The 26802-nt window shown below is 45.4% G+C and overlaps 1 protein-coding gene across 2 annotated transcripts; it reads left to right on the top strand.

Moving 5' to 3' along the window:
• Window positions 1-1532: 1532 nt before the first annotated feature.
• On the top strand, window positions 1533-26243 carry ACTG2 (actin gamma 2, smooth muscle). Of its 2 annotated transcripts, none has more exons than XM_007189005.2 (9): window positions 1533-1666; window positions 11996-12165; window positions 12579-12707; window positions 18151-18261; window positions 18523-18607; window positions 20218-20379; window positions 21194-21385; window positions 23412-23593; window positions 26022-26243. In XM_007189005.2, exons 2-9 carry the CDS (start codon window positions 12040-12042, stop codon window positions 26163-26165), a joined length of 1131 nt encoding a protein of 376 aa, XP_007189067.1. In that variant the 5' UTR covers window positions 1533-1666; window positions 11996-12039; the 3' UTR covers window positions 26166-26243. The 2 variants fall into 2 exon arrangements, with proteins under 2 accessions (XP_007189067.1, XP_057414262.1); XM_057558279.1 differs by lacking the exon at window positions 1533-1666 and adding an exon at window positions 1707-1837.
• The last annotated feature ends 559 nt before the right edge of the window (window positions 26244-26802 follow it).

The following is a 26802-nucleotide window of genomic DNA, read 5'->3' as shown; positions in this document are numbered from 1 at the left end:
CCTGACACCCAAGCCCACTGAGAACTCCACGCAGTATCTCCAAAGTGGGTGCAATTGCGCCTGGTCTGGTGCAAGCCCAGGACAGCTAAAAGCCGAAGGGGAATGCCATCCATACCTGGGAAAGCAATCCCATGTGCCCTCCTCACCTGTTTCCCCTCACACAAGCTCCTAACCCCTGGGCTGAGTCCCCTGGGGGCCCAGGACAGCATAAGCAGGTATTCAATGCACGATTCTTCTGGTGAAGGGTAGGTATCCTGGACACCTGGGTGGGAGGGGAGAGGTTTGTAAAACACAGATGGCTGAGTCCTACCCCCAGGGTTTCTGATTCAATCCATCTGGGTGAAACCTGAGGATCTGCATTTCTAACACGTTCCAGATCATACAGTCGCTGCCTTCCAGTTGGCCTGGGGACCATACTTTGGGAACTGCTGGGTTTGAAGATGGGGTGGAGTCAGGAAGACCAGTCAGGAAGCTGTGCTGGACAGACCAGAGCCAGAAGCAGAGCAGGGCCAGCAGGGATGGCAGGGAGGATGCAGAGCATTTCTGAGGGGAAAGGCACCAGAAAGGTGTCCAGGTGGGTGTGGGCACGAGGGAGAGTGAGGGGTCTAGACAACTCAGGTTTCTAGCTTGAAGGACCGAGGGGAAGGACTCTGAAGTAGGGAACCCAGGAGGCACAGCAGCATCGAGGGTAGGGAACGAGGATTCTGTTTTGGAGGGTCATCTGGGTGGGGATGTCCAATAGGCAATCTGTAATTTTAGTCTGGATCCGGCATGAGGCATTGGGACTGTGGGAATGTGGAGGTGAGAGTAATTGCCACAGAGCTGGTAGCGGCTAGCTTGGGAAATGAAGCAGCTACTCAGGAAGAGGACATAAGAAGAAGAATAGGAACCTCCGGACTGTGGACAAGCCTACAAGCTTGCGAGGCGTATGAGGTGTACCTCCACACTGAAGCAGCGACCTTGGGCTGTATTCCCAATGTTCAGGGACTGGTAGAGGGAATCCAGGAAGGAGACAGTGAGGTTCCAGAGGAGGCTTACGCTGTCCTGGGCCCCCAGGTGACTCAGCCCAGGGGTTAGGAGCTTGTGGGGGGTGGGGGGCAGCAGGTGAGGAGGGCACACGGGATTGCTTTCCCAGGTATGGATGGCTTTTCCCTTCGGCTTTTAGCTGTCCTGGGCTTGCGCCAGACCAGGCACAATTGTATCCATTTTGGGGACACTGCCCAGGGGTGGCGGGCATCAGGCCCTGAGTAGGGAGGTGCGGAGGGAGGAGGCCCACTGCCATTCTTGGTATGGTTCTCTCTCCAGGAACAGAGCTCCATCTGGCCTCACTCTGGGCAGCTTATAAGGCCTGGTGTGAGTTTTGTTTATGCAAGTGCAGCATAAAAGGAACAAATCTGCCAGCACCGAGGCTGCTGCCTCTTGAGTCCTTTTGCATACATTTTTCAAATGATAATTCACTCTACCCAACCCCCTTCCCACCCCCCCCCCAAGGCCGATTTATTGAAAAAACCACCTTATATGGTAATACTGCTAACACACCGTCAGCTGGCCTTTTTAGGGACTCTGTTTAAAGAAGATCCGCCTCTGGGGTTTTATATTGCTCTGGTATTTATGCCAAAGACACACCAGCCCTCAGTCACTGGGAGAAGGACCTCTCATACACTCGGTGAGTACTGTACAGCTTCTGCCGTCTCTGTCTTTCTGGGGCTGCCTGGACCCCTGGGTGCAGGAGGCACCTCCAGACTGGCCTGGCTTCTGTGACGCTGGCCCAGGTCACACATCAAGACCCTCGGTGGGCAACTCTGCCTACAAGCACACTGCTGCCTGCCAGGAAAAGGTATTTCTGGCCATGGGGCATCCTGGGGCAGGAACAGCCTGGAACGGGACTCCCTGCCCTCCTAACTGGGTGGTGGGGGGGATGTGTCACCTGCGGTCTCTGCTGTCACTGCTCACCAGAGCCAGCGCAGATCTACACCCATGAGGTGAGCTTGGTCGTGGCTCAGAATGTCTGGGAGGCTGTTTTAGGGGAACAGATGCTTTTCAGAGAAATGACTTCTTCTCGGGGCATTTAAATCCAAACCAATTATGGCCCCTGTTTCTGTGTCTGCTGGGGATGGGTGAGTATTTTCTTCAGACCCCCGCGGGTCTCTCTGATTCATGCTTGGCTAAGAGTTTTCTCACCCTTGAAGGCTCCAGGGTCATTGGAGGATGCAAAAAGTGGAGTGGAGTGGAGTAAGTGTCCTGGGGCATCATGTGGTTTTAGGGCTGGAAGGAAGTGGAACCATCTAATTCATTCGTTCTCTGATGAGGACACTGAGACCTTAGAGAAGTTAAGCAACTTGTACAAAAGACCCACACCTGGCTGTGAAACCACCCACCAATGCCATCATCTTCCCCCAACGGCACACACACAGACACAAGAGCATAAATAATTAAGAGGAAAATAGACCAAGGGGCTGTGTCCACTTTTGTGAACAGAGTCTGCTAACATCTCTTTACAGCTGAGGCTGGCTGGGGTTATGATGCAGGCCTTGGAGGCAGACTCCCCAGCTACCAGAATTACTAAGTGACCTCAATTTCCTCACCTGTAAAATGGGAGCAATGGTAATAATACCTATCTGGCAGTGCTGTTGTGAGGATTAAATGAGATAATATATGTATAAAGTGCTCAGGTCAACACTGTCAGGGCCTGGCCCTGAGTGCTCAAACTTTAAAAATCACCTGGACAACTTGTTAAAACACAGATTGCTTTGTCGCCCCCCACCCCAGATTTTGACTCAGTAGACTGGGGTGGGGCCTGATAATTTCCATGCCTAATAAACTTCCAGGTGATGCTGAGGCTGCTGGTCTGGGACCACACTTTGCATAGGGAGGCTCTAGCACTTGCTTTTATTATTTGAATGGGTTTAGACCTTGAAGTGAGCCCTTGGGCTGCAGCGAGACAGAGATTCCTATGGCAGAGATACATGGGCACTAGAGAAACTCTAATGAGCAGAGATTCTACATGTTATGCCTGGGAAACCAAGATGGGCAGAATGACATCATGACCTTGAAGCTAGATTTCTTTCTTCCTTCCCTTTGTTCATTCTGGCAACATTTATTGAGCACTTGTTATGTACCAGGCACTGTCTCTGCTCCTTAGGGACAGTGTAGGGGCTTCTGCAATCACTGGGAGAGACAGATGAGAACCATGGACAAGATAAATATATGAAAGGGGTAAAGCACAGGAGGAGCCCCTCACCCAGCCCAGAAGTTATCAGGGAAGGCTTCCTAGAGGAAGGGGTACCTGAGCTGGGCCCTGAAGTAGGGGTAGTCCCAGGACAGAGGGAGCATGTTCTTTGGGACTGTTTAAGGGGCTCAACTCCACTGAATATAGATTTCAAGGCAGGAAGCAGGGAAAGCTAAGGTCAGAGGGGCAGGCAGGGCCAGATTACTAGGGATTGGGCAATGGGGCACCACAGAAGGATGATAGCAAGACGTCTGCCCTCTGAAGGGACTGCTCAGGCAGCTGTGAGGGGAGTGGACTGAACAGGGCAAGAGTGCTACAACAGTGTGCAGTGGTCCCAAGTTGGTGGCTGGAGCTACATGGAGGCAGAAATAAGAGGGCCTGGGGATTGGTTGGGAGGGAGGAGGAAGCAGTCAGGGTGTTGGGCTTGGGTTCCATCCTGGGTGGGTGGTGCCAATCTCTGAGGGGCCATTCCAGTCAGAGGACGGTGATGAGGACAGCAGTCTCAGAGGTGGAGTTGAGGTGCCAGGGCATGGAGTGTAGATGCCCCATGGGCTCTGGAGCTCAGGAGAGGGGTTGGGACTAGAGCTGAGCAGGGGGAGAGAGTGAGTGGCCGAGGTAAAAGCCAGAAGAGCAGGTCCAAATGGCAGATTCCTGAGGATCAGAAATATTGCTAGCCAGAAGCCATTTTTTTTTTATCTGTATCTTTTTAATTTATTTTATTTTATTTTATTTTTTTTTTAATTTTATTTATTTATTTATTTATTTATTTATTTTTGGCTGTGCTGGGTCTTCGGTTCGTGCGAGGGCTTTCTCTAGTTGCGGCAAGTGGGGGCCACTCTTCATCGCGATGCGGGGACCGCTCTTCATCGCGGTGCGCGGGCCTTTCACTATCGCGGCCCCTCCCGTTGCGGGGCACAGGCTCCAGACGCGCAGGCTCAGCAGCTGTGGCTCACGGGCCCAGCTGCTCCGTGGCATGTGGGATCTTCCCAGACCAGGGCTCGAACCCGTGTCTCCTGCATTAGCAGGCAGATTCTCAACCACTGCGCCACCAGGGAAGCCCCAGAAGCCATTTTTAATTTAATTAGTGTATATTAACCAAGTCGAGATACCCCGAAGTTAATAAGAGGTGCTGCTAGAATTTTCCACCATAGGAGTGTTTCTTGTGAAGTCATTGTATGGATATATGTGTTTGCAGATTTTAATAGGCAGCTGCTTACTTGTCATTTGAAGCCCTCACTCCAAGATGTTTCCCCAACTAGTATTTGAAATCTCACTGAGAGGCCCTCCTTTTAGGACTCAAATTTCCCCTAAACTGAAAACGTCTTTGGGAACTGGCATAAATTCAACCTTCCCTTCAATAATCATTGATTGGTGAAGTGGATCAATTCATCTCCTTCCAGTATGGCAGGCTTCATCCGGGGAGCAAGCTCTAATGGAGAAGAGTAAGAGAGATAATAAGAATTATTATTTGTGCAGCCCTTTACAAAAGGGGCTGGCAAACTTTTTCTGTAGAGGGCAAGATAGTAAATATTTTACACTTTGTGAGTCTAAAGGTCTCTGTCACAGCTACTCAACTCTGCCATTGTACCGGAGCAACCATGGACAGTATGTAAGTGAATGGGTGTGGCTGCGTTCCAATGGAACTTTATTTATTATTTGATTTTCATATAATTTTCTTGGGTCATAGAATCTTATTCTTTGGCTTTTTTGCAACCATTAAAACTGTCATATGTATAACTGATTCACTTTGTTATAAAGCAGAAGCTAACACACTATTGTAAGGCAATTATACTTCAATAAAGATGTTTAAAAAAAAAAAAATGTCAAAGCCATTCTTAGTTCGCGGGCCTCACAAAAACAGGCGTTAGTTTGCTGACCCTGATTTAAATTGATTTCCAATTTATAAAGCACTTCATTTCCATTATTTCATTTGATCCATTATCCTGGGAGATAGATGTCACCATTTCCATTTCACAGTTGAGGAAACTGGAGGCCAAAGAGGGAGCCGTGGGACTTGGCCATGGGAAGGGGTGCCCAGAGGGAGGAGAGCAAAGAAGGAAGGGCAGGAGAGAACTCTGAAGCCAAACCCTTCTCCTTCAGAGAGTGAGTGTAGGGGGCTCTCATCTTGTCCTCATGTTTGCTTGGGGGTGGCCAGGGGGATGCGTGGGTGAGCAAATTGCGCTCATTATGTCTTCGGATTTTGGCCACTTTTCAGAGAGGAGCGGGGAGCTGTGTTTCTAACTCTGTGAAATCCTCAATGAAGCCCAGATGTAGTACGTGCTGAAAGAGCCAGAACAGTGAACTCGGCTTTCTGCGAGTGCAAAGTGGTTGTGACCCAGGAAACCACAGTGACATTGGCTCTGGTTCAGTTGACACGCTCGAGTCTAGCCACAAATTACCAGCAAGTGGCTGAGTGAAGTTTAGAATTTCCCCTGGCAGAGACATTCCAGGAGAGCCTGGCTCCAGGGTCCAAGCCTTCTCCCCGGGCAGCACGGCACGGGCCACGCCAAGCTCCACTCCAGGCCAGCTGTCTCAGCTGCTGGGAAACAAAGTCCAACGTTCTTTCTTACTATGGGTGGGGAACTTCAAGGGGAGACAAAAGGGTTCACTGAAAAGCCAGACAGGCTTGAACTATAAGTCACAAGAGAGAGGGGACCCCAGAGGGAGACAGTCACAGAGGTGCAGCTTTGCCTCTTGGCCACCTTCTAGCTTTTGGGGTTGTTTTCTCCTCAAGGTGGACCACCTGCTAGAACAAGGAAACACAACTCTTTGTGACCAGCTTGTGAAGAAGACTGTCCCTGTGTGGTTCTAAATCAGGCCCACATGACCGAGCTGCCCTGAGACTGGCCTGTGGGGACTCAAGCTCAACTTGCAGGGGCAGGGGCAGAGCAGACTGTCAGGGGAAGGCCAGGCAGGTGGTGGGATTGCCATCCAACATTTCCTGAGCACCTACTATGTGCTAAACACCGATGCAGGGGCTGTAAACATAAATCTAGACCTAGGCATGGCATAGGAGGGGCTCAGAGGCTCAGAGAGAGAAAAGAACACAGACCCTTTGGTTTTAGGGCTTTTGCTGCCAAAAGTGCTAGAGAGACAGAGAGGCAGAAGCAAAAACACCAAACATGGAGAAGTTGTGAGGGTTTCACTGAGGTGGTGGGGAAGGTGCAAGCCCAAGCTTTGAAGCCTGTCCTGGGCTGAGGCCAGCCCTGCCGCTCCCAGTGAGGAGCCCGAGAGCTAAGTCCTTTCACTTCTCTGAGACTTGGTTTCCTTATCTGTAAAATGGAACTAAAAATATCTTCCCTCAGGGCTTTTGTGAGGATTAAGTAGATAATGTATGTGAAAGGCTCCCAATTTTTAAAAATTAAAAATACATTTTTACCAAAAATGGAACCACAGAACATATTGTGTTTCACCTAACAAAGCAGCTTGCACTTTTTCCAGGACATTAAATATTCTGCTCTCTCTGTTGTAGGGAGGTTTCTGGCATCTAGTTTAGAAACCAGTTTATTTATTATTCAATAACTTTTTTTCACATTAAAGTTGGCCAAATCTTTGCACTCACCCATGAGTGTTTCCCAAGGATAAATTCCTAGAAGTGTCTTTGTGGAGTTAAGAGATATGTACATTTTTAAGGCTTTTGATAAGTATTTTTGAATTCCTCTTTAGAAAAGTAGTACAATTTGCCATGTCAGCCGTGAACGGGAGCCCACCTTCCCAACAGCTCTGCTGGCAACGGTGGCCCTAAGAACCGGACACAGAGCTCTGGCCGAAGGTGGGGTTAGCTTTTATCATGGCTCCAGCACACTGCAGACTGTCGACAAGACCCCAGGTCCTGCTCACAGAGGCTGAACAAGAGCTTTCACAGTTTGGTTATTCAGACCCACATCCGCAACCTCATATTTATCCTATTAAATTTAATCTTAGTGGATTCAGTTCATTTTCTCTGCTTTTTGAGATCTGTTGGATTTCGATTCTTCCAGCCAACATGTGTGTTTTATCTGGACATTTGATCACCATGCACTCTATATTTTCATCCAACTCATTTATAAACATGTCACATGAGAAAGGATCAAGAGTGGAGCTCTAAGGCATATCATTGCCTCCAGGTTGACAGTGACCTATCAATTAACACCTTTCAGTGACAATAGCTCAGGCAGCTGTAAATATGCCTAATTGATTTATTGTTCAGCCCACATGGCTTTATCAATAGGGATATCACGGGAGAATTTGTCAGATGCCAAGATCAAGTTAAGCTCAATGTCTCCCACCTTCTGCTGCATTTCCAGCCAGGGGGTCCTGTGGAAAAAGGGAGGCTGTTAGTCTGCCAACATTTGTTCTTGGTAAACCCTAATCAATTACAAGAAATCACTGCTTCTTTTTTTTTTTAATTTACTTATTTTTATTTTATTTAGTTTTGGCTGCATTGGGTCTTTGTTCTGGCGTGCGGGCTTCTCATCGTGATGGCTTCCCTTGTTGCGGAGCACGGGCTCTAGTCGCACGGGCTTCAGTAGTTGTGGCGAGTGGGCTCAGTAGTTGTGGCTTGCAGGCTCTAGAGTGCAGGCTCAGTCGTTGTGGTGCCCGGGCTTAGTTGCTCCGCGGCATGTGGGATCTTCCCGGACCAGGGATTGAACCTGTGTCCCCTGCATTGGCAGGCAGATTCTTAACCACTGCACCACCAGGGAAGTCCTTATTTTTTTATTATCATATTCCAACTTTATTGTCATCAATAAAATACCAATTAATAAAAATTTTTTTCTTTTCTAGACAAATACTCCCATATAGCCTAGTATCTTCAACATAGGACACCTCTAGCACAACAAAAGAATCTATCCTATTTGAACAGAATTCCTGGGATTCATTTTCCTTAGTAAAATTCACTGTTTTTATGCTATGGCTATTCTAACTCCAATATCCCACTACCACCACCTCCCCCTGCCACCCCCAAAGCCTTTGAAAACAACAGAAGGGGGAAAAAATGTTTTAAAATTCTAAAATTTTATATTCTATTTCCCTCTGAATTGCTTGGAAGAAGCTTACTTTTTTTGTGTGAATTTTTGAATTTTATTTTATTTATTTTTTTATACAGCAGGTTCGTATTAGTCATCAATTTTATACACATCAGTGTATACATGTCAATCCCAATCGCCCAATTCATCACACCCCCCCACCCCCCCCGCCCCGCCCCGCCCCACCCCGCCGCTTTCCCCCCTTGGTGTCCACATGTTTGTTCTCTACATCTGTGTCTCTATTTTGGGGCAGGCAGATTCTTTTTTAAATAGATTTATTTATTTATTTATTTATTTTTGGCTGCGTTGGGTCTTTGTTGCTGCCCGCGGGCGTCTGCTTTTCATTGCGATGCGCGGGCTTCTCATTGTGGTGGCCTCCCTTGTTGCGGAGCATGGGCTCTAGGCGCGTGGGCTTCAATAGTTGTGGCGTGTGGGCTCAGTAGTTGTGGCTCGTGGGCTCTAGAGTGCAGGCTAAGTAGTTGTGGCACACGGGCTTAGTTGCTCCGCGGCATGTGGGATCTTCCCAGACCAGGGCTCGAACCCGTGTCCCCTGCATTGGCAGGCGGATTCTTAACCACTGCTCCACCAGGGAAGCCCCAGGCAGATTCTTAACCACTGCGCCACTAGGGAAGCCCACTGCTTCTTTAATAACACCTTCTGGAAACCTGCTTAATTTGTATATCAAGATTATCTGAGGTTTTAGATATCTGCCTTCTTTCCCTTTTTGAATATTGGAACAATATTTGCCATCTCCATTTCCTGACATCTCTCCATTTCTCCATTGGTCTAACATGGCAGAAGGTTAGGGATCTTCCCTGCAGTCCAGAAACTGTTCAGACCAGAGACAACATTGTTTTGAACAACTAGGTACTTTCCTTCAATCTCCACCTCGTCTCAGACCAGTGTCCTCTCACCAGTGTTTGTTCTACCTTTGTTATTCTGAAAATCCTTCTCCTTGACATCCATTGATTCATTCACTCATTCATCTGGATAAAAAAAAAGGTTTAAGAGCCCACCCTGTGCCAGACATTGTGCGAGGCTTACTGAAGAATCGCTGGAGAACAGGACAGGCACAGCTCCTGCCTTTACAGAGCTACAGATGAGCCCAGATGTGCAGAGTTGATCATTGCTGGGACAAGTTCAAGGTGCTGTGGGGCAAAGAAGAAGGGCCACTAACTGAGACCGGTAGGCCAGAGAGACTGAAAATGCAGTGTTGATGCAGAGGCCTGCCAGGTGATGGGAGTCAGTAGCAAATATGTTGGGGGAAGGGTGTTCCAGACCCCATGTCTAAAGGGCCAGAAGGGAGACAAGATGACACATTTGGACAGTGGAAAGGAACTCCACACAGCCGGAGTGAGAAGGCCAAGGGGGGCCAAGGCGGAGATGAGCCTGGAGACACAGGCAGGGGCCAGACCCTGTTGGGCCTTGTAGGCCAAGTGCGAGAACTGGGACTTGATCACTGTGACCATGGGTGATCATGTGGGTCAGCAAGGACAAGGAGAGCTGGATTCAAGAAGTCACAGTGGGCCTCTCCCCTAGTGTGCACCCTGCTTTGAGCATAACAGGCAAGGGCTTCCTTCTAGCCTGCAAACTGTGTGAATAAGCTTCCGCTCAGTCTCTAGGTAGCCTTTCTGACCTCCCGTTCTCAGGCCTGGGACTCTGTCTCATCTTTGCTTTGGTCATGGTCTTTGCTGTCCTCCTTTCACGTAAGGGTGTTGGAGGACCAGCGTCCCAGGCATCTAGGGCAGCTCTCTTCTTCCCCTCCTGCCGCACGTTCCGAATGAAGCTTGGTGGGCTGTCCTCTGCAGCCACCTTCTCTCTCCATGCCTCGTGCCTCTCTTCTCTGGACTCCCACTCCCCCCCCCCCACCCCGAGCTGGGACCCTCCCCACTTCCAGTCTGCCCCACTGGGGGGCTTCTCAGGCTGGAAGGCAATCCGCACACCATCTCCTGAGCTGCCATTGTTTCTCTTTCGTCATCAAGTGCCAAGAATTTGTCAGGTGTGGTCTTTTTACACTGCCCCTCACCCAAAGAAAGAAAACCTGCAACAGACGTTAGAAAAATTCATTCCCTCGTCATTTTGCAGTCGTCCCAATTCAGATATCAGCACTGGAGGAAAGACTTCTCTGTTTTTCTCCATCTGAAGCAACAGGGGCAGTGAGTCCCATCACGAATTCTCTCACTTTCCTCTCTCCTCTCAGGCTGCCCTGTCCTCCTCAAGGGGCTCCTACCCTTAGGATTGTACATTTTCACCTGCATCTTATTTTCCTTAATGATATGTATGATTGATTTTAATTATAAACTATACATGGATACAGTCTCCTTGTTAAAAATTAAAACATTACGGCACTTCTCTCAGTCCCCTTCCCACTTCCAGGTAACCACTATGATCAGTCTTAGATTTTTTTTTTCCAGAACTTTTTGTTGTGTTCACATCCACACAAAAAGAAAATTATGGAAAATGCACAATATTGTTTTGTGCTCTAAAAAGAACTCATAAATGGTTTTATGCTGGACATTCTATTCTGCAACTTGCTTTGTTCACTCAGCAGAATGGTTTAGAAATCTATCCACATTAGTCCATGTCGATCTGCCTGGCCCTTCTCTTAACCTCAGTACAGTATCCCACAAGGGACTTTTGGGTAGTACCAGATTGTGTGTTGGTGTGTTTCTCTGATTAACACTGCAATGAGAAGCCCGCGCACCGCAAAGAAGAGTAGCCCCCGCTCGCCGCACCTAGAGAAAGCCCACGCGCAGCAACAAAGACCCAAAGCAGCCAAAAATAAATAAATAAATAAATAAAATATCTTTAAATAAAAAAAGAGTGCCAGTGTTCCCACAACTTTGCCAACACCTATAATAAAACTTTGAATCTTAACAATACGATGGGTGAAAATGGTCTTATTTCATTTGCATTTCCTGATAGCTAGTGAGGCGGAACATCTTTTCATGTAATTGTTGGGTATTTGCATTTCGTTTTCTGTCAATTATCTATTCATAGTCTTTTTATTTTTTTCTTTTAGGCTATTTACTTCTTTCTTATTGATTTGTAGGAGTTCTTTTATATAGCAAATAATAACCCTTAATTATGTTTACTGCAAATTTTTTCAATTCCTTTTCTAAACTTCAAGTCTTTAGAGATTCTTTCCATTAGATTAACGCTTTGTAGTCATTTCAGGTCTTTGAGAAGCAGGTGGATTTGTTTGCTAGGGTTGCCATAATAAAGTACCACAGACTGGCTTAAACAAGGGAAATTTATTTTTTCACAGTTCTGGAGGTTAGAAGTCTGAAGTCAAGGTATCAGCAGGGCTGGTTTCTCCTGAGGCTTCTCAACTTGGCTTGTAGATGATTGTCTTCTTGCTGTGTCTTCACATGATCTTCCCTCTGTGTGTGTCTGTGTTCCAATTTCCTCTTATAAAGATACCTGTTCTATTGAATTAGGCATATTTGACACCAGTCATATTGGATTAATGAACTCATTTTACTTTAATTACCCCTTTAAAGGCCTTATCCCCAAATACAGTCACACTCTGAGGTACTAGGGTTAGGACTTCAACATAGAAATTGGGGGGTAAACAATTCAGCCCAAAACAGTAAGGTAGAGGGAAGAGGCCCAAATGCCAGAGAGTAAGGGGCCAGGTCCACACCTGTCCCTCCTGGAACTAGGTCCTGGTTGCCGATGGGGTCAGGCCCCAAGACAGCCAAGAAGACTGCCTCCAACATGATTTTGACAAGTGGCCAATTACCTCTCTTCTCCCCAGTTCCCTAGGTGCTCCAGCCCCTGGTTCACTCGGCCACACTCACCATGTGTGAAGAGGAGACCACTGCACTCGTGTGTGACAATGGCTCTGGCCTGTGCAAGGCTGGCTTTGCAGGAGATGACGCCCCCCGGGCTGTCTTTCCTTCCATTGTGGGTCGCCCTCGCCACCAGGTATGTATTCATCTGGACCCAAGGCTTTGAGTTACTAGGAGGACGCACTGGACTGTGGAGTCCATGCTGAGCTGCACGCCTGTGTGCGTGTGTGCATGCGTGCGTGTGTGTGTGTGTGCTAAGTAAGGTAAGGTAAGAGGAAGACGTGTATGGATGGGCCCTGTTCTCTCAGAAAATGACATTGTTTTAGGACAAAGAAAAGAGACAAGCCCACAAGAAATCCTCCGCCTTCCCTCCCGCCATCTCTACATTCATTGGTATCCGCCTCACCCTGTCTCCTTCAGTCCGGTTTCCAGGGGAAGAAGGACATTTTCCCTATCTTTAACCTTCTTCAGAGACCCTCCAATACCTGAATCCCTCTAAGCGGAGCTCTCGGCCAATTCCGTTCTCCTTCCTTCTCTTTTGCATTGCAGGGTGTAATGGTGGGAATGGGCCAGAAAGACAGCTACGTGGGGGATGAGGCTCAGAGCAAGCGAGGGATCCTGACTCTCAAATACCCCATTGAACACGGCATCATCACCAACTGGGATGACATGGAGAAGGTACTGGTGGACTCCCCCTTTAGGGTGCTCACTTTAACATCATCAACACCCACCCTCTGCCCTGCCAACTCTTCCTCTGCAATGTTTCTCACGTCCTTCTTTCCTTCCTGTCCATCCCCCGGGCATTCCCCAGCCTCAGCTGCCAACATCTCTCACTAGATGACTCCAATGCCTTCCTGACTGATTTCTTTGTCTCCTGCCTCACTCACCTAATTCATTCTCTGCACTTCTGCAAAGCTTGTCTTTCTAAAAACAGACCAGATCATGTCACTCACCTCCTCAGACTCTTCACTAACCAACAGTAGGTTCCTGACTCCCTGTCTGGCATTTGAGGACCTGGTCCCGCCTAAGTCCCAGCTTTATCCTTTCCAGCTTTCACTCCAGCGCAGTGCTTATCCTTTAAAATGCTCTGCTGCTTCCAGAAAGGCAAATAGCTTCTCCCCTTTATTTTCCCTGTCATGACCTCAGATAGGTGCATTAATGCTATATTAGTATGATGCTTCTCTAGTGAAAAATTTAAATAGGAATCTCTACCGGTTTCTAGAAGCTTTTTTCATGTCAGAAGATGTTGAGGGGGCGCCTTCCCTGGCAGCCCAGCGGTTAGGACTCCATGCTTCTGCCGCAGGGGGCAGGAGTTTGATCCCTGGTCTGGGAACTAAGATCTCTCATACCACGTGCCCCCCCCCAAAAAAGATCAAACTCTCACTAGATACCTAGGAAATATTAACATCAGGAACAAACCACCTGTAAATGATAAATGAAAATAAAATATTTTTTAAAAAGAAGACGTGGGGAGTAATTTTTAAATGGTAGTTTGTGTTCCACAAAATCACGTGCAAAATGCTAATAGAGCCTTTCTAATATTATTTTTTTAAATTGAAGTATAGTTGCTGTACAATATTTCTAATATTCTTTTGATAAATTCCACTGACAGTTGTCTGAGAATTCCTGTTTCTGCAATGACTGTCTTTTGAAATGTAATAGAGGGCTTATTGAGCAGACTGCAACCGGGAATAAAGAAAGCTGATTTGAAATCTGTACTACGCATATACTTTTCTCTAAACCCTAGATTCAGTTTCTCTAAACCCTAGATTCAGTCACTCTGAATGTGACATAAATAGATAAAAATACAATAGCTCTTGCTTCACTCTGTGGGATGGTTAAGAGCACAGACACTGGAGTCAGTGGCAGGGAGATCTAGGAGCAAATCCCTCCCTCTAAGCCTCAGCTTCCTTATTTGTGGAAATAAAAATACTTTCTTCATTAGGTTGCTTTGGAGGTTGAACTAGGCAAATATTTAGTATAATCCCAAGGCATGGGACATACTTAATGCTCAATACGTGGCACATATTATTATATTTCTAATGATATCTAATTTGAAAACATAATAGACAAAATATTTTATTCACAGTAGTAATATGAACTCTTTAAAGAAACCCCTAAAATATATTATGTGCCTTAAAAGAAAAACTGAATAGGGTGAAGCTGTCAAATCTCCTCAAATTAATTTATAGGCTCATTGCCATTCTAACAAAAATCTCACAATTTTAAAAATTGTATATATTTAAGGTATACAACTTGATGATTTGATATGTGTATACATCATGTAATAGTCACCATACTCAAGCTAATTAACATATCTACTACCTCACATAGTTTGTTTGGTTTTTTCCCTTGCAGTGAGAACACTTAGGATTTACCCTCTTAGCAAATTTCAAGTATACAGGACAGCATTATCTTTAGTCACCATGCTAATATACTATGTTAGATCTCCAGAATTTACTCATCCCGCGTAACTGACACTTCGTATGCCTTGACTAAGATAGCCTCTCTTTTCCCTCCCCCCAGCTCCTAGTAGCTACCATTTTACTCTCTGCTTCTATGAGTTTGACTAAAAATACCACGAGTTTTAATCATGCAAGATAATCATAAAGTGTGGAAAAATAAATAAGACAAAATTTATGAGAATAAAATGAATAAGAAAAACTATGAGAGGAGACTTGCTATATCCAAATAGTAAAATATAATATAAAGTTATAAAAATTAAAACAATTTGGTGCCAATACAGAGGTAAAAAAGAAATACATGGTAAATGAAACTTCCAAGACCAGAGGGGAGAGAAGGATTCAATAATTCAATGAATTATTCTGTGACAACTGATTCATTATTTGGGGGGTAGGGAATCTGTTTATGGCCCTTACTTCATACAATTTCATCAAACACATATCAATTGAACATGAAAGTTAAATATAGAAATTCAAATGATAAAAAATACAATATAGTAAGTGTGAGTATTTATCAAATTTCTGGTGAAAGAAGTCAGAGAAAAAGAATGACAAATGTGACTTCTTAAAAATCATAACTTCGGGCTTCCCTGGTGGTGCAGTGGTTGAGAGTCTGCCTGCCAATGCAGGGGACACGGGTTCGAGCCCTGGTCTGGGAGGATCCCACATGCCGCGGAGCAGCTAGGCCCGTGAGCCACAACTACTGAGCCTGCGCGTCTGGAGCCTGTGCTCTGCAGCAATAGAGGCCGCGATAGTGAGAGGCCCGCGCACCGCGATGAAGAGTGGCCCCTGCTCACCACAACTAGAGAAAGCCCTTGCACAGAAACGAAGACCCAACACAGCCAAAATAAATTAATTAATTAATTAGTTTAAAAAAAATCAGCTATACTTCAATAAAAAAAAAATCATAACTTCTAGTATGTGAAAAGCAAAACCAAATTTAAAAGGCAAACAACAAATTGCAAAAAGTATTCACAAGTGCAAAAGAGGATTAATATAAACAACTAATGTAAATTGATAATTAAAAACACAAAGTCTCCACCAGACAAATAATCAAAGGACATGACCAGATAATTGGCCAAATAGAAATTATCAAAGGTTGAAAATCTGAAGAAGTTTAAACTTATTTGAAAAATTATTTAAAAACTTATTTAAAAATTCAAAGTAAAACAACTAGGTATTAATTTTATCTATCAAATTATTTCATATATTAAGAGTGAGAACACTGAATGCACTTAAGGGTGAAACAGGCAATTTCTATTCTGAAGTAAAGACAAAATTAGCCTCTTTGTGGGTGATAGAAATCAAAAAGTTTTCCAATTGCCATGCTCTGTAGTTCAGTAATTCCATTCTTAGAATTTTTTTCTTTGGAAAACATCCTGAATAGAAAAAACAAAATGTAATATGTACAAAGATAGTTTTCACAAGATTATTTATAAACAAAAATCAAAGATACCATGAATAGTAATGTGATTAAATATACGATGATGATGGTATATGATGAAATGTTGTATAAACATTAAAAAAATTTTAGTTCAATTTATTAAAAATAAATGTTTACTATGGAAAAGAAAGTTATTTATGTTATATTAAGTGAAAAGTGACAGGAAACAAAATTGAACATAGAAGTGTAAGAGTAGTAAATAATAAATAAATGAAAGCATATGAAGTAAATAAATGGTAGTAGTAATAAATTTAAAAATACATAAAGATGAAAGATTAGGGAGAAGAAAAAAGCCAAAGTGTTAACTATTTATTATTAAGTAATGGAAATATGAGAAATTTTTAGTCCTCTTAAAAATATTTTCCTAATTTAAAAATTGTCAACATCTTTAACTTTTAAAGTACTTTATGAAAGCTTCCGAAAATGAAGTAAGATGAAGTGCAGATGCTTGGGCCCAACACCCAAAGATTCTTTTTTTTTTTTTTACATACTTATTGGAGTATAATTGCTTTACAATGGTGTGCTAGTTTCTGCTGTACACCAAACTGAAGCAGCTATAAGTATACATATAGCCCCATATCCCCTCCCTTTTGAGTCTCCCTCCCACCCTCCCTATCCCACCTCTCTAGGTTGTCACAAAGCATCGAGCTGATCTCCCTGTGCTATGCAGCTGCTTCCCACTAGCTATCTATTTTACATTTGGTAGTGTATATATGTCCATGCCACTCTCTCACTTCTTCCCAGCTTTCCCTTCCCACCCAAAGATTCTGATTTTTGGGCCTGGGATACAGCCTAGGAACCTGCACCTATAACAATTATCCCAAAGCATCCAGGGCCCACATTTGAGGAAATACTGAGATCACATTATTAAGCCTAATTGCCATCTCCTTCATGTCTCCTGTGACACCTCCACAGCCCAGGTCCTCTGCTTGTGCCATTTGCTCTGCCTCAGATGCCCTCCTCAGTCTCTGGAGACCTTCCTTTGCCTTCAGGACCTACTCAAATCTCCCAGAAAATGAACTTCTCCTGCCTCTTCCTTCATTAAAATATGGACGTGTCTTGTATTTTGTCTTTTTGACTGCCTTTCTCCCCTCCAGACTTTGAAGCTAAGATTACATTTAGCACCATCCTAGCACAAAGCCAGGGGTCCTTAAATACATGGGTACAATGGAATCAGAGGACCCTGTGCCCCACCTCTGAGGAAATCAAAGCCCTGTGTCCCTGCCACTCTTTGCCAGATCCCTCTGAAATAAAGGCTCCTGTTTGTTGTCCTGGATCACTAAAGAGGGAACAGTACACAGCGGGAAGAAGTAACTTCCTCTAAAGCAGTGATTCTCAACCAGGGCGATTTTGTCTCCCAGGGGCATTTGGCAATGTCTGGAGACAATTTTGCTCCTCACAGCTGGAGAAGTGCTACTGGCATCTAGTGGGTGGAACACGGGGATGCTGCTAAACATCCCGTAATGCACTTCAGCTCCCCCACAAGGAAGAATTATTGAACTTAAAATGTCAAAGCGCTGAGGTTGAGAAACACAGTGACAGTTAATGCATATCTGTCAGGCTTCAGCGGGAGACAGTATACACTCAGCTGGGGTTCTGAAATTAATTTAAGGAAGGACTACTTACAGAGGTGTGAGCAGGGTTAGGGAACCAGAAAGGGATGCAGAGGCACTCAAGTGCCAGCAACAGAGGGAAGCTCTTACAGCTGGAAGGCTGAAGGGCAAGGGCAGCGTGACTAGAGCTCAGTGAGAGCTGGAGCCTGAGGAGGGCCTGCGCAACAGGAGCTGTGCTCAGGGAGGCCACAGTGTTGCCGGGAGATCACCATGCCCTTCTCCCCCCTCCCACTCTCCAACCTCTTGCTGGTATCTTCTATCAGCCAAGCACAGCCAGAAGCCAGAGAGCTGCAGAGGGCCTTGTCCCTCAGGGCACAGAGCAGGGGAGACAAGGGAGAGGTGTAAAGAGGAGCCAAGGTCAGACAGAAATAATCAACACACTAAGTATATTGGCCCCAGGTCTGAGTCCTGTCTGGGGCCTTGTTGAGAAGGAATATAACCTCTAAAGAGCAATCAGAAATTCCCATGGCTGACAGGCCTCCTCTCCAGATCCAGTCCGTTCTGAGAGCATCGTGCCATCCTCCCCCAGCATGGGCATGTCCATAGGAAGTTTCCAGCCCACTGGGAGTCTGCTGGACTCATCTGACTTTTGTCCCAACCAGATCTGGCACCACTCCTTCTACAATGAGCTGCGGGTAGCACCTGAGGAGCACCCCACCCTGCTCACGGAGGCCCCCCTAAATCCCAAGGCCAACAGGGAGAAGATGACCCAGGTAAGGGGCCAGGAAGACTTGAGCACTGGCACAAGAACACAACATGGATGCTTGGCCAGATTCTTTCTCCCATTCATGCATCAATGCAACAGAATTTTTTTGAGAATTGCTGTGTTTGTAGTCCATGCCAGAACGTATGGGAGGTGGGAGAGGGGTAAATAAGCACAGTTCCTGCCCTTAAAAAAATTACAAACCATTCTGTGGACCAAGAGGTGCTGTGATTTCTGCCAGATAGTCTTCTATTCTGCATTGTTCTTTCAGATCATGTTTGAAACCTTCAATGTCCCTGCCATGTACGTCGCCATTCAAGCTGTGCTCTCCCTCTATGCTTCTGGCCGCACGACAGGTGAGTAGCCCTGTAATCCGTTCCCTTTCTGACTTGAGAAGGAGGAAGGGAAAGCTGGGCTCTTGCAGAGATTCCTGTTCAGAAGAATCAGTGGGACAGTCAAAGTCCAAGGAAAACCTTGTTTAGGGATAACAGAAGGCAAGCCCATGTAAAATGCAGATGCGAGTCTACCCAGTGTAGCTGGAAAGAATTTACATGAACAAACCATGACTAATACAACCTGCAAGGGCCATTTCCCTCACAGTAGTTAGTCTGGGAGCTTGTACACACTTTCCAACAATGCTAGAATGTTTCTGCTCATGAAGCAGCAATGGCAGAACCTATGATGTTGGGTGTGTAAGTATGACGTGGCCTTGGTATAGAAAGGAGCTCAGGGAAACAGAGGGAACTTCAAAATAAAGTGATTTTTAATAGGGGCTTCACAGCTTGCATGAACATCTTTCAAACATTCATTCATGTATTCATTGATTTGTCCATTTATTCATTCATTCAAATATTTTCCATTACTCCCTACCATGTGACAAACACTACAGGCCATGGGCACAAACTGTCAAACAAGACAGACCAGCCATTATGGAGCTAACAGTCTAGTGGAGGAGAGATGAAAGTAAAGGATAATTTCATTGCAGGTGATAAGGACGGTGATGGGGAAATATAGGTATATGCAGTTCTGTATCCCATGCTTTGCGCTTGGTTTTATGCTGTGAACGTCATGTTCAGTGGCCACACGGGAGTCATTGTGTGATGGTTCCATGATATTGATTTATTTATTTTACCATTTCTCTATTGCAGGACCTTTAGGTTGTCTCCAATTTTTATTTTTTATTATAAAATATGCTGTGACCAACATCCTTGTATAAGAGTAAGCTGCTGATCTCTGGATATTTATTTTGGATCTGGCTCTTACTGAATCATCTGATTAACTCTAATCGTTTCTCAGTTGGTTCTCTTAGGTCTTCTAAGTATACAACCACGTTATCTGCAAATAATGATGATTCTGTTCCCTTTTGATGATAGTACCTCTTATCTGTATTTTCTGTCACATTGCATTGGCTAGAACATCCAGGACAATATTAAATAATAATAATACAGTAACAATATTGTAGTGTTTCCCCATCAATTATGTGGCTGTTGGATCAGGAGAGATTTCTTATCACATTGAGAAAACTTATTTCCTTTTATGGTTTACTAAAAGTTTCATCAATAAAGAATGTTATTTTTTTCAAGCTGGTTTTTATAGTCCTTTTAGCACTACATATGTGTTAGTTTGATGCCTGAAGGATATGCAAATTATCCAGTCTCACTAAAGAACGTGCAGCCTAGATGCCAATTGACGTGTGCATTTTTGTGAAAGTGTTTCAAGGAATATAAGAAGAGGAGACATTTTACTTGCCTTCCAGATGCCTACAGTCACATTTGGGAAAACAAACCGACATACACAAAAATTGATGTACACAAAAAATATGATTGATAATTCTCACCATGGGTGAATTTTCTAGCTGCTAAAGAAAAATATGGTAGTTGAAGATCTTTCGATAACCAGTCCCAGAAAGAGACAGATGAAAGGAAATACTAAAGGTTTTCATAGGTCTTATCCTCTCTGTCCGTAGGCATTGTCCTGGATTCAGGGGACGGTGTCACCCACAATGTCCCGATCTACGAGGGCTACGCACTGCCCCATGCCATCATGCGCCTTGATCTGGCTGGCCGCGACCTCACAGACTACCTCATGAAGATCCTCACAGAGAGAGGCTATTCCTTTGTGACCACAGGTACCCAGCCTCTTTCTGGACTTGACTTGAGCTCAGAACCAAATCTGATCTAGGACCAGAAATTCTCATGACTAATGAGAAGTCAGTGGCCCTGTGTCCTCAAACTCTCTTAGGGCAAACGGGGAGGCCCTAGGCTGGGGCTGGGCCCCTAGACCAGACCAGATAGTCAGGGAAGGCTTATTTAAGGAGGAAGGTTCCCAACCAAGACACCCTGGGGAGGGAGACAAGGCTTAGACCTACTCATCCTAAGAAGCACTTGGCTTTGCCCTCTTTTAAGTGTGCTTTCACAGCACTCCTTCCCTCCCCAGGCACCTGCTACCTCTGTCCATGTCCACACCAGGATCAGAGCTAGTTTTTATTCGGCAGAATGGTGGTAAGAATCTCGTGGCACATTTCATTACCTAGGGGGTTTATGGTTTGTCTGAGGACAAATGGAATAAGTAAGGTCTGAATTTCCAAGGGGAAGTGGCTCCCTGGGCAGGAAGAGGTTTTAGGTAGGAGCCTTCCTAGATTCTGTACAATCCCAGCATATAAGCCTCCATCTAGATGGGAAATGTGTCCTGAAAGGCCCTCAGGAAGGCCTGCAGCTTTGTCAGGGCTGAGTGATGAGAGCAAGACGAAAAGCACATACAAAGTTTTGCTTGGGAATCGAGATTTTGAACTTTCACTTTAGAAAGAGGAATGAAAACATTAACATTCATCTTGAGACTGAACCCAAAAGAGAAGGAAGAAGGAAGTTTTCATGGAGATCAAAATGGGACAAGCAAACTAACAGAGCTCAGTATCTACTCTCTGTCATTTCTACTCTTTCTAGCCGAGCGAGAAATCGTGCGAGACATCAAGGAGAAGCTGTGCTATGTGGCCCTGGACTTTGAGAATGAGATGGCCACGGCAGCCTCCTCTTCCTCCCTGGAGAAGAGCTACGAGCTGCCAGATGGGCAGGTCATCACCATTGGCAATGAGCGCTTCCGCTGCCCCGAGACCCTCTTCCAGCCCTCCTTCATTGGTGAGGCTCGGCCTGTAGTCCTGGCCAATCAGGAGGGCAGGGATGAAAAGAGAAACACCAGGAGTCACGCACACTGTGTATTGTTTATACTTAGCCTATATTTTTCCAGGAAGGACCAAAAATACATAAACAATACAACTAGATAAAAATCTAATTTTAAATATAAGGGTAAGGAAATCAAAATAAAGGAAAAGTGGGATGGGAATATAAACATGAAACTAAGAATGAGATTAAAACATAAAATATTTCTTGGATCCCTCAACATTTAAATCATGGGGTCTTAAACCTATAGCAGTAAACAGGGTGGGTTTGGGGGTCAGACCTGGTTTTAAATCCTGATTCTGCTCCTTCAAGTGCTGTACCTTGGACATGTTACCTTCTTCAAACCTCAGTTTTCTTATCTATAAAGTAGAAATTATGATAGTACCTACTAGATAGGGTTGCCACAAGGATTAAATAAGATAATATTTAATACAAGGATAACTACTTTCTTGAGAAGTATATAAGAGAAAGGCCTGTAAGCAAATGTTGACATATAGTGTAACTGGACAAAGTGCTATAGGCCTAAGAAATCAGGGAAGGCTTCTCAGAGAAGGTGAATATTTGAATAGAACCTTGAAGAATGAGTATCATTTTATGGTATCTGGGAATGGAAGGAGTGCAGAGTAGGGAATGGCATGCAGGGCAAATGGAAAGGTATGTGCAAAGTGTGGAGGAGTGACAAGTCATATTCTATTTGGGACATGATGGGTGAGGTGTGTGTGTGTGTGTGTGTGTGTGTGTGTGTGTGTTTGCACACAGAGGAAACAAGAGAGCCACTGGACCACACAAAGAGCATGGGGGTTAATCATATCAGCAATGTAGAGCCCCTGGAAGTTTTTAGACAGCAGAGTAGCAAAGTCAGTATTTCACTTTAGGAAGATTCCTCTATCTACAGTGTGGAATTATATCACATGGAAAAAAGACAGGAGATGGGGGACCCCAGGTAAGTGGGCATGAGCTGGTATGGCAGGCAGGGCCTTTTACTGTGGAAGATCTTGGTGCCAGACTAAGGTAGCTAGATGTCAACCAATAGGCAAAGATGATATGATGGGTATATCCATACAATGGAATATTATTTGGCTATAACAGACTATAACATGGATGAACCTTGCAAACATTATGCTACCTGAAAGGAGCCAGACACAACAGAACAAATACTGTATGGTTCCATTTATATGAGATGTCCAGAATAGGCAAATCTATAGAGATTAGAAAATAGATTAGTGGTTGCCTAAGGCTGGGGAAGGAGTGCAGGGGAAAATGGAGTGTCTGCTAATGGGCATGGAGTTTATTTGGGGGGTATTAAACATGTTCTAAAATTAGATTGTGGTGATGGTTGCACAACTCTGTGAATACACTAAAAACTAGTGAACTATACACTTTAAAGGGGTGAATTTTATGGTACATGAATTATATCTCAATAAAGCCATGAAAAAAGTGATACAATGAAAGTATTCCTTTAGAAATATTCATCAGGGAACAGTGTGAAAGATCAGTCAGGGGCTTCCCTGGTGGCGCAGTGGTTGAGAATCTGCCTGCCAATGCAGGAGACACGGGTTCGTGCCCTGGTCTGGGAAGATCCCACATGCCGCAGAGCAACTGGGCCCGTGAGCCGCAATTACTGAGCCTGCGCGTCTGGAGCCTGTGCTCCGCAACAAGAGAGGCCGCGATAGTGAGAGGCCCGCGCACCGCGATGAAGAGTGGCCCCCGCTTGCCACAACTAGAGAAAGCCCTCGCACAGAAACGAAGACCCAACACAGCCATAAATAAATAAAAATAAAAATTAAAAAAAAAAAAAAAAAAAAGATCAGTCAGAACTGGGGGAAGCTCAAGGCAGGGCGATGACCAGTTAGAGACTCTGATCTTATAATCCATTAGGGAGGTGACTGAGGCGAACCAGGGTAGCTGCATCAACAGAAGGGTCACCTGAGGAGCTACAGGCGTGGCGTGGTGGATGCTGACTAGCTACTGTGATCTCTACTAGGCATGGAGTCAGCTGGAATTCATGAAACAACCTACAATTCCATCATGAAGTGTGACATTGACATCCGCAAGGATTTATATGCCAACAACGTCCTCTCCGGGGGTACAACCATGTACCCCGGCATTGCCGACAGAATGCAGAAGGAGATCACAGCCCTGGCCCCCAGTACCATGAAGATCAAGGTGGGTCCTGCTCTGATTCCCTCCAACCTGTTCTTTGTACAAAGACCTGTGTACTTGGGAGATGCTCCGAGTCAGGCTGCCAGGCTTACAGCTTGGTGGCCTCCTGGGTGCTCCATCATTCTGGCCCGAGACAGATTTCATCTTGGGGGATTATGTTCTTTGGGCACTGATAAGCGGGAGACACATTTAGCGTGGGCTCTCAAACACAATTTCATGGACCCCATATGAGAAGGAGGTGAAAGAATTTGGAATGGAGAGAAGTTGAGGGGGTTGAGGAGGAAATGAGGAGGGAAAGAGGGAAAGAAAAGAAGGAGGCAACACCACACCATCTTTAAACTTTAAACTTTTTAAAAAGGACTTTGGGTGTCACCCCAGAGGAGGGTGAAAGCTCCAAAGAGAGAATGTTGGCTATAGGACGGTCTGCTGGTTCAAACTCACAGGAACATTCCTTGATTCCTGAACGGCCTCTGATGTGCTGTCCCATCTTGGTCACAGCCCTCCCACACAATGCTTCTCACCGCACAGGCCTCATCAGAACGGGAGCCCACCTGTCTTACCAGTTCTCCCCAGCCTCTGGTCCCCAAGCAATCAGACAGACACTTTTAGGGCTTCTAGGAACTTTGCTACTAGCAGGATTAGAAAGAGTTAGGAGTAAAATAGAGATAACAAATAGGTTGAAAGTTACAAAGTCTCACAATAAAGTTGGTCTCTGGGGAGTAGGCCTGATCTGAGGAAGTGTGTTCTCTATGTCAGTATTCTAAGCACCTTCTTCACAAAGGCTTTCCCCCTGCCTAGCAGATGGTGCTTGGCACAGGGAAGCAGAGCAGGCCACCAGAAAACAGGTGAGCAGCGGGCTCTTCTCACCCAGAGCCAATTGGGGAAGCCACGCTTACTGAGGTCTGCCACATGGGGGGCAATGTGCCAGGCCTGGGGCAGCAGCTTTTTACTAGGACCATGTGTCAGGATACCACACCTGATTCCGGTTCAACAGGTCTGGGGTGCCCCCATCACTTACACTTATAAATGGACACCAATGACTTGATGCATATTCCAATTTATGAGCCACTGCCCTGAGTTTAATAACATTGCTGGCCTTCCAGGAGTTTAAGATCTGATTAGTAGACATGATCAATGGAAGATCAGCTTAAATAAGACCAGAGGAGGGGAAAGCACACTGCAGGCAGGGGAAAGAGAGTGAGTAAGCAAAGATGCCCGGCGATGTGTGCAGGTACAAACACCCCAGCCATATTGGACTGGGGGAGGTGAGGCAAGCTCCAGGATATGGAAGAAGAGAGTGTGGTGGGAATGGGGCTGAGATTTAGGGCCTCCAGCCCAAGACAACCCAGAGTTTTCTCACAACTAGAACTGCCCAGCAGTAAAATCTGTTACCTTCTTAGTGGCTGTGCCAGTCCCTGAGGTATCTGTCAAAGGAGCAACAGGGTGACTTTTGTCTGCCTGAATAAGATAACTTCTAAAGACCCTACTTATTTAGCTATTCCATGATCTCTGCAATTTAGGAAATACGTAGGGAGATTCTTAGGAGACAAAAAAATCTGTTTCATGTCTGGTTTGTTCTAGCACTGAATTCTTAGTCCCTTCAGAAACAGGAATTAGTTGAAGAGTCATGGTCCTTTTAGATATACTTTTAGGTGGAGTTCAAAGTTGTCTGACATGACAACCAATTCCTAAAGGCCAAGCTCAGGAATCCCAGTGGCATGTATGAATTTGAGAACTTCTCAGATACAGGAGACTATTGAGTAGACTGGCTTAGACTCAGGAATGGAGGAATCCCAGCCCAAGCTGCCCATGCCTCCAAACTCTAGGCAAGAACAGAACAGCACTCCCTTTACAGATGTTTGTATTGGTTAGCTATTGCTGAGTAACAGCAACTATGAAATTTCAGGGCATGTAATAATAAGCATTTATTGCTCATGCATCTGCAGGTCAGCTGGGAGTCAGCTGATCTAGGTCAAGCTTGGCTAGACAGCTCTGCAGGCCCAGCCAACTCAGGTCAGGGGCACATTTCTCACTGTGGGGCCCAGGCTGAAGGGCCAGTAGCTCTTCAAGGGAAGCTCTTCTCATGAAGATGGCAGAGACACAAGACAGTGTGCCCACCTGCATGCCTGAAGCACATTTCTAGCCCCTGTGTCAAGTCTGCTGACATCCCATTGGCCAAAGCAAATACAGGGCCCAGCCCAAAGTCACAGGGTGGAACACTGAACTCTTCTCATGGAGGGGCAGGGGGATGGGGTGGGAGGGAGAGTGACAATCTGAGCAATAGTCTAATCTACCACAAGGTTTCTCCTGTTCCTTTCTGACCACAGAGGCTGTTCTTTTCCAGGGTAGTCTGGCAGTGTGGTGAGATGATTCCTGGACCTTCCCTATTCCTTGGCGACTGATCATGATTCACCATATTTGCTCTTTGCAGATTATTGCTCCCCCAGAGAGGAAGTACTCAGTCTGGATCGGAGGCTCCATCCTGGCCTCTCTCTCCACCTTCCAGCAGATGTGGATCAGCAAGCCAGAGTATGATGAGGCAGGGCCCTCCATCGTCCACAGGAAGTGCTTCTAAAGTCAGAACAGATTCTCTGGGGGTCTCCTTGAGACTGCTCTGTTAACAATCATGAAACATTAAAACCTGCAAGCCTTACTTCTCTGTGTGGGGCTCTTTATTTTCCTGGGCTGACTCTCACACACAATGCTAAAGGCTTTTCACACCTATTTCTAGTCCACACAATGACCCTGAGAGGTAGGTGCTATTATTACAGATGAGGAAATTGAGGCTCAGAGAAGTTAACACCTTGCTGAAGATCACACAGAGCCAGGGTTAAAATCCAAGTGTATGTGACACTAAAACCTAGTGCTTCTTCTGCTATACCACCTTGTTTCCTTTATCTTGAACGTTAGTAAGAATGAGGACTAGATGACTCTTGGCGGGAGGAGGGTTAAGAAATAAGGGCTTTCAGAGATGTAAGTGCTTGTACTCAAGGGTGATACACTAGAGACTGTGAACAGAAAGGGAAACGCAGGGCTTATAGGCTGTAACATGTGAGTGGTTCAAACACAATGTTATTTAAACTTAGGTGAAGGATGGTCGTAGTGGGCTTAAGATCTCTATGAGGTCCTTTGTCATTGAGGACTAAGTTGTATTTTGTCCCAAAAATTAATCAAGAAAGGAGCAGCATCCCAAGGAAGAATATTTTCTCTTC

Source organism: Balaenoptera acutorostrata, chromosome 12, assembly GCF_949987535.1.
Source record: "Balaenoptera acutorostrata chromosome 12, mBalAcu1.1, whole genome shotgun sequence".
In the NCBI taxonomy this organism is placed as follows: Eukaryota; Metazoa; Chordata; class Mammalia; order Artiodactyla; family Balaenopteridae; genus Balaenoptera; species Balaenoptera acutorostrata.
The sequence above is the reverse complement of the archived record's forward strand: the minus strand, read 5'-3'. Positions and strand labels throughout refer to the sequence as shown.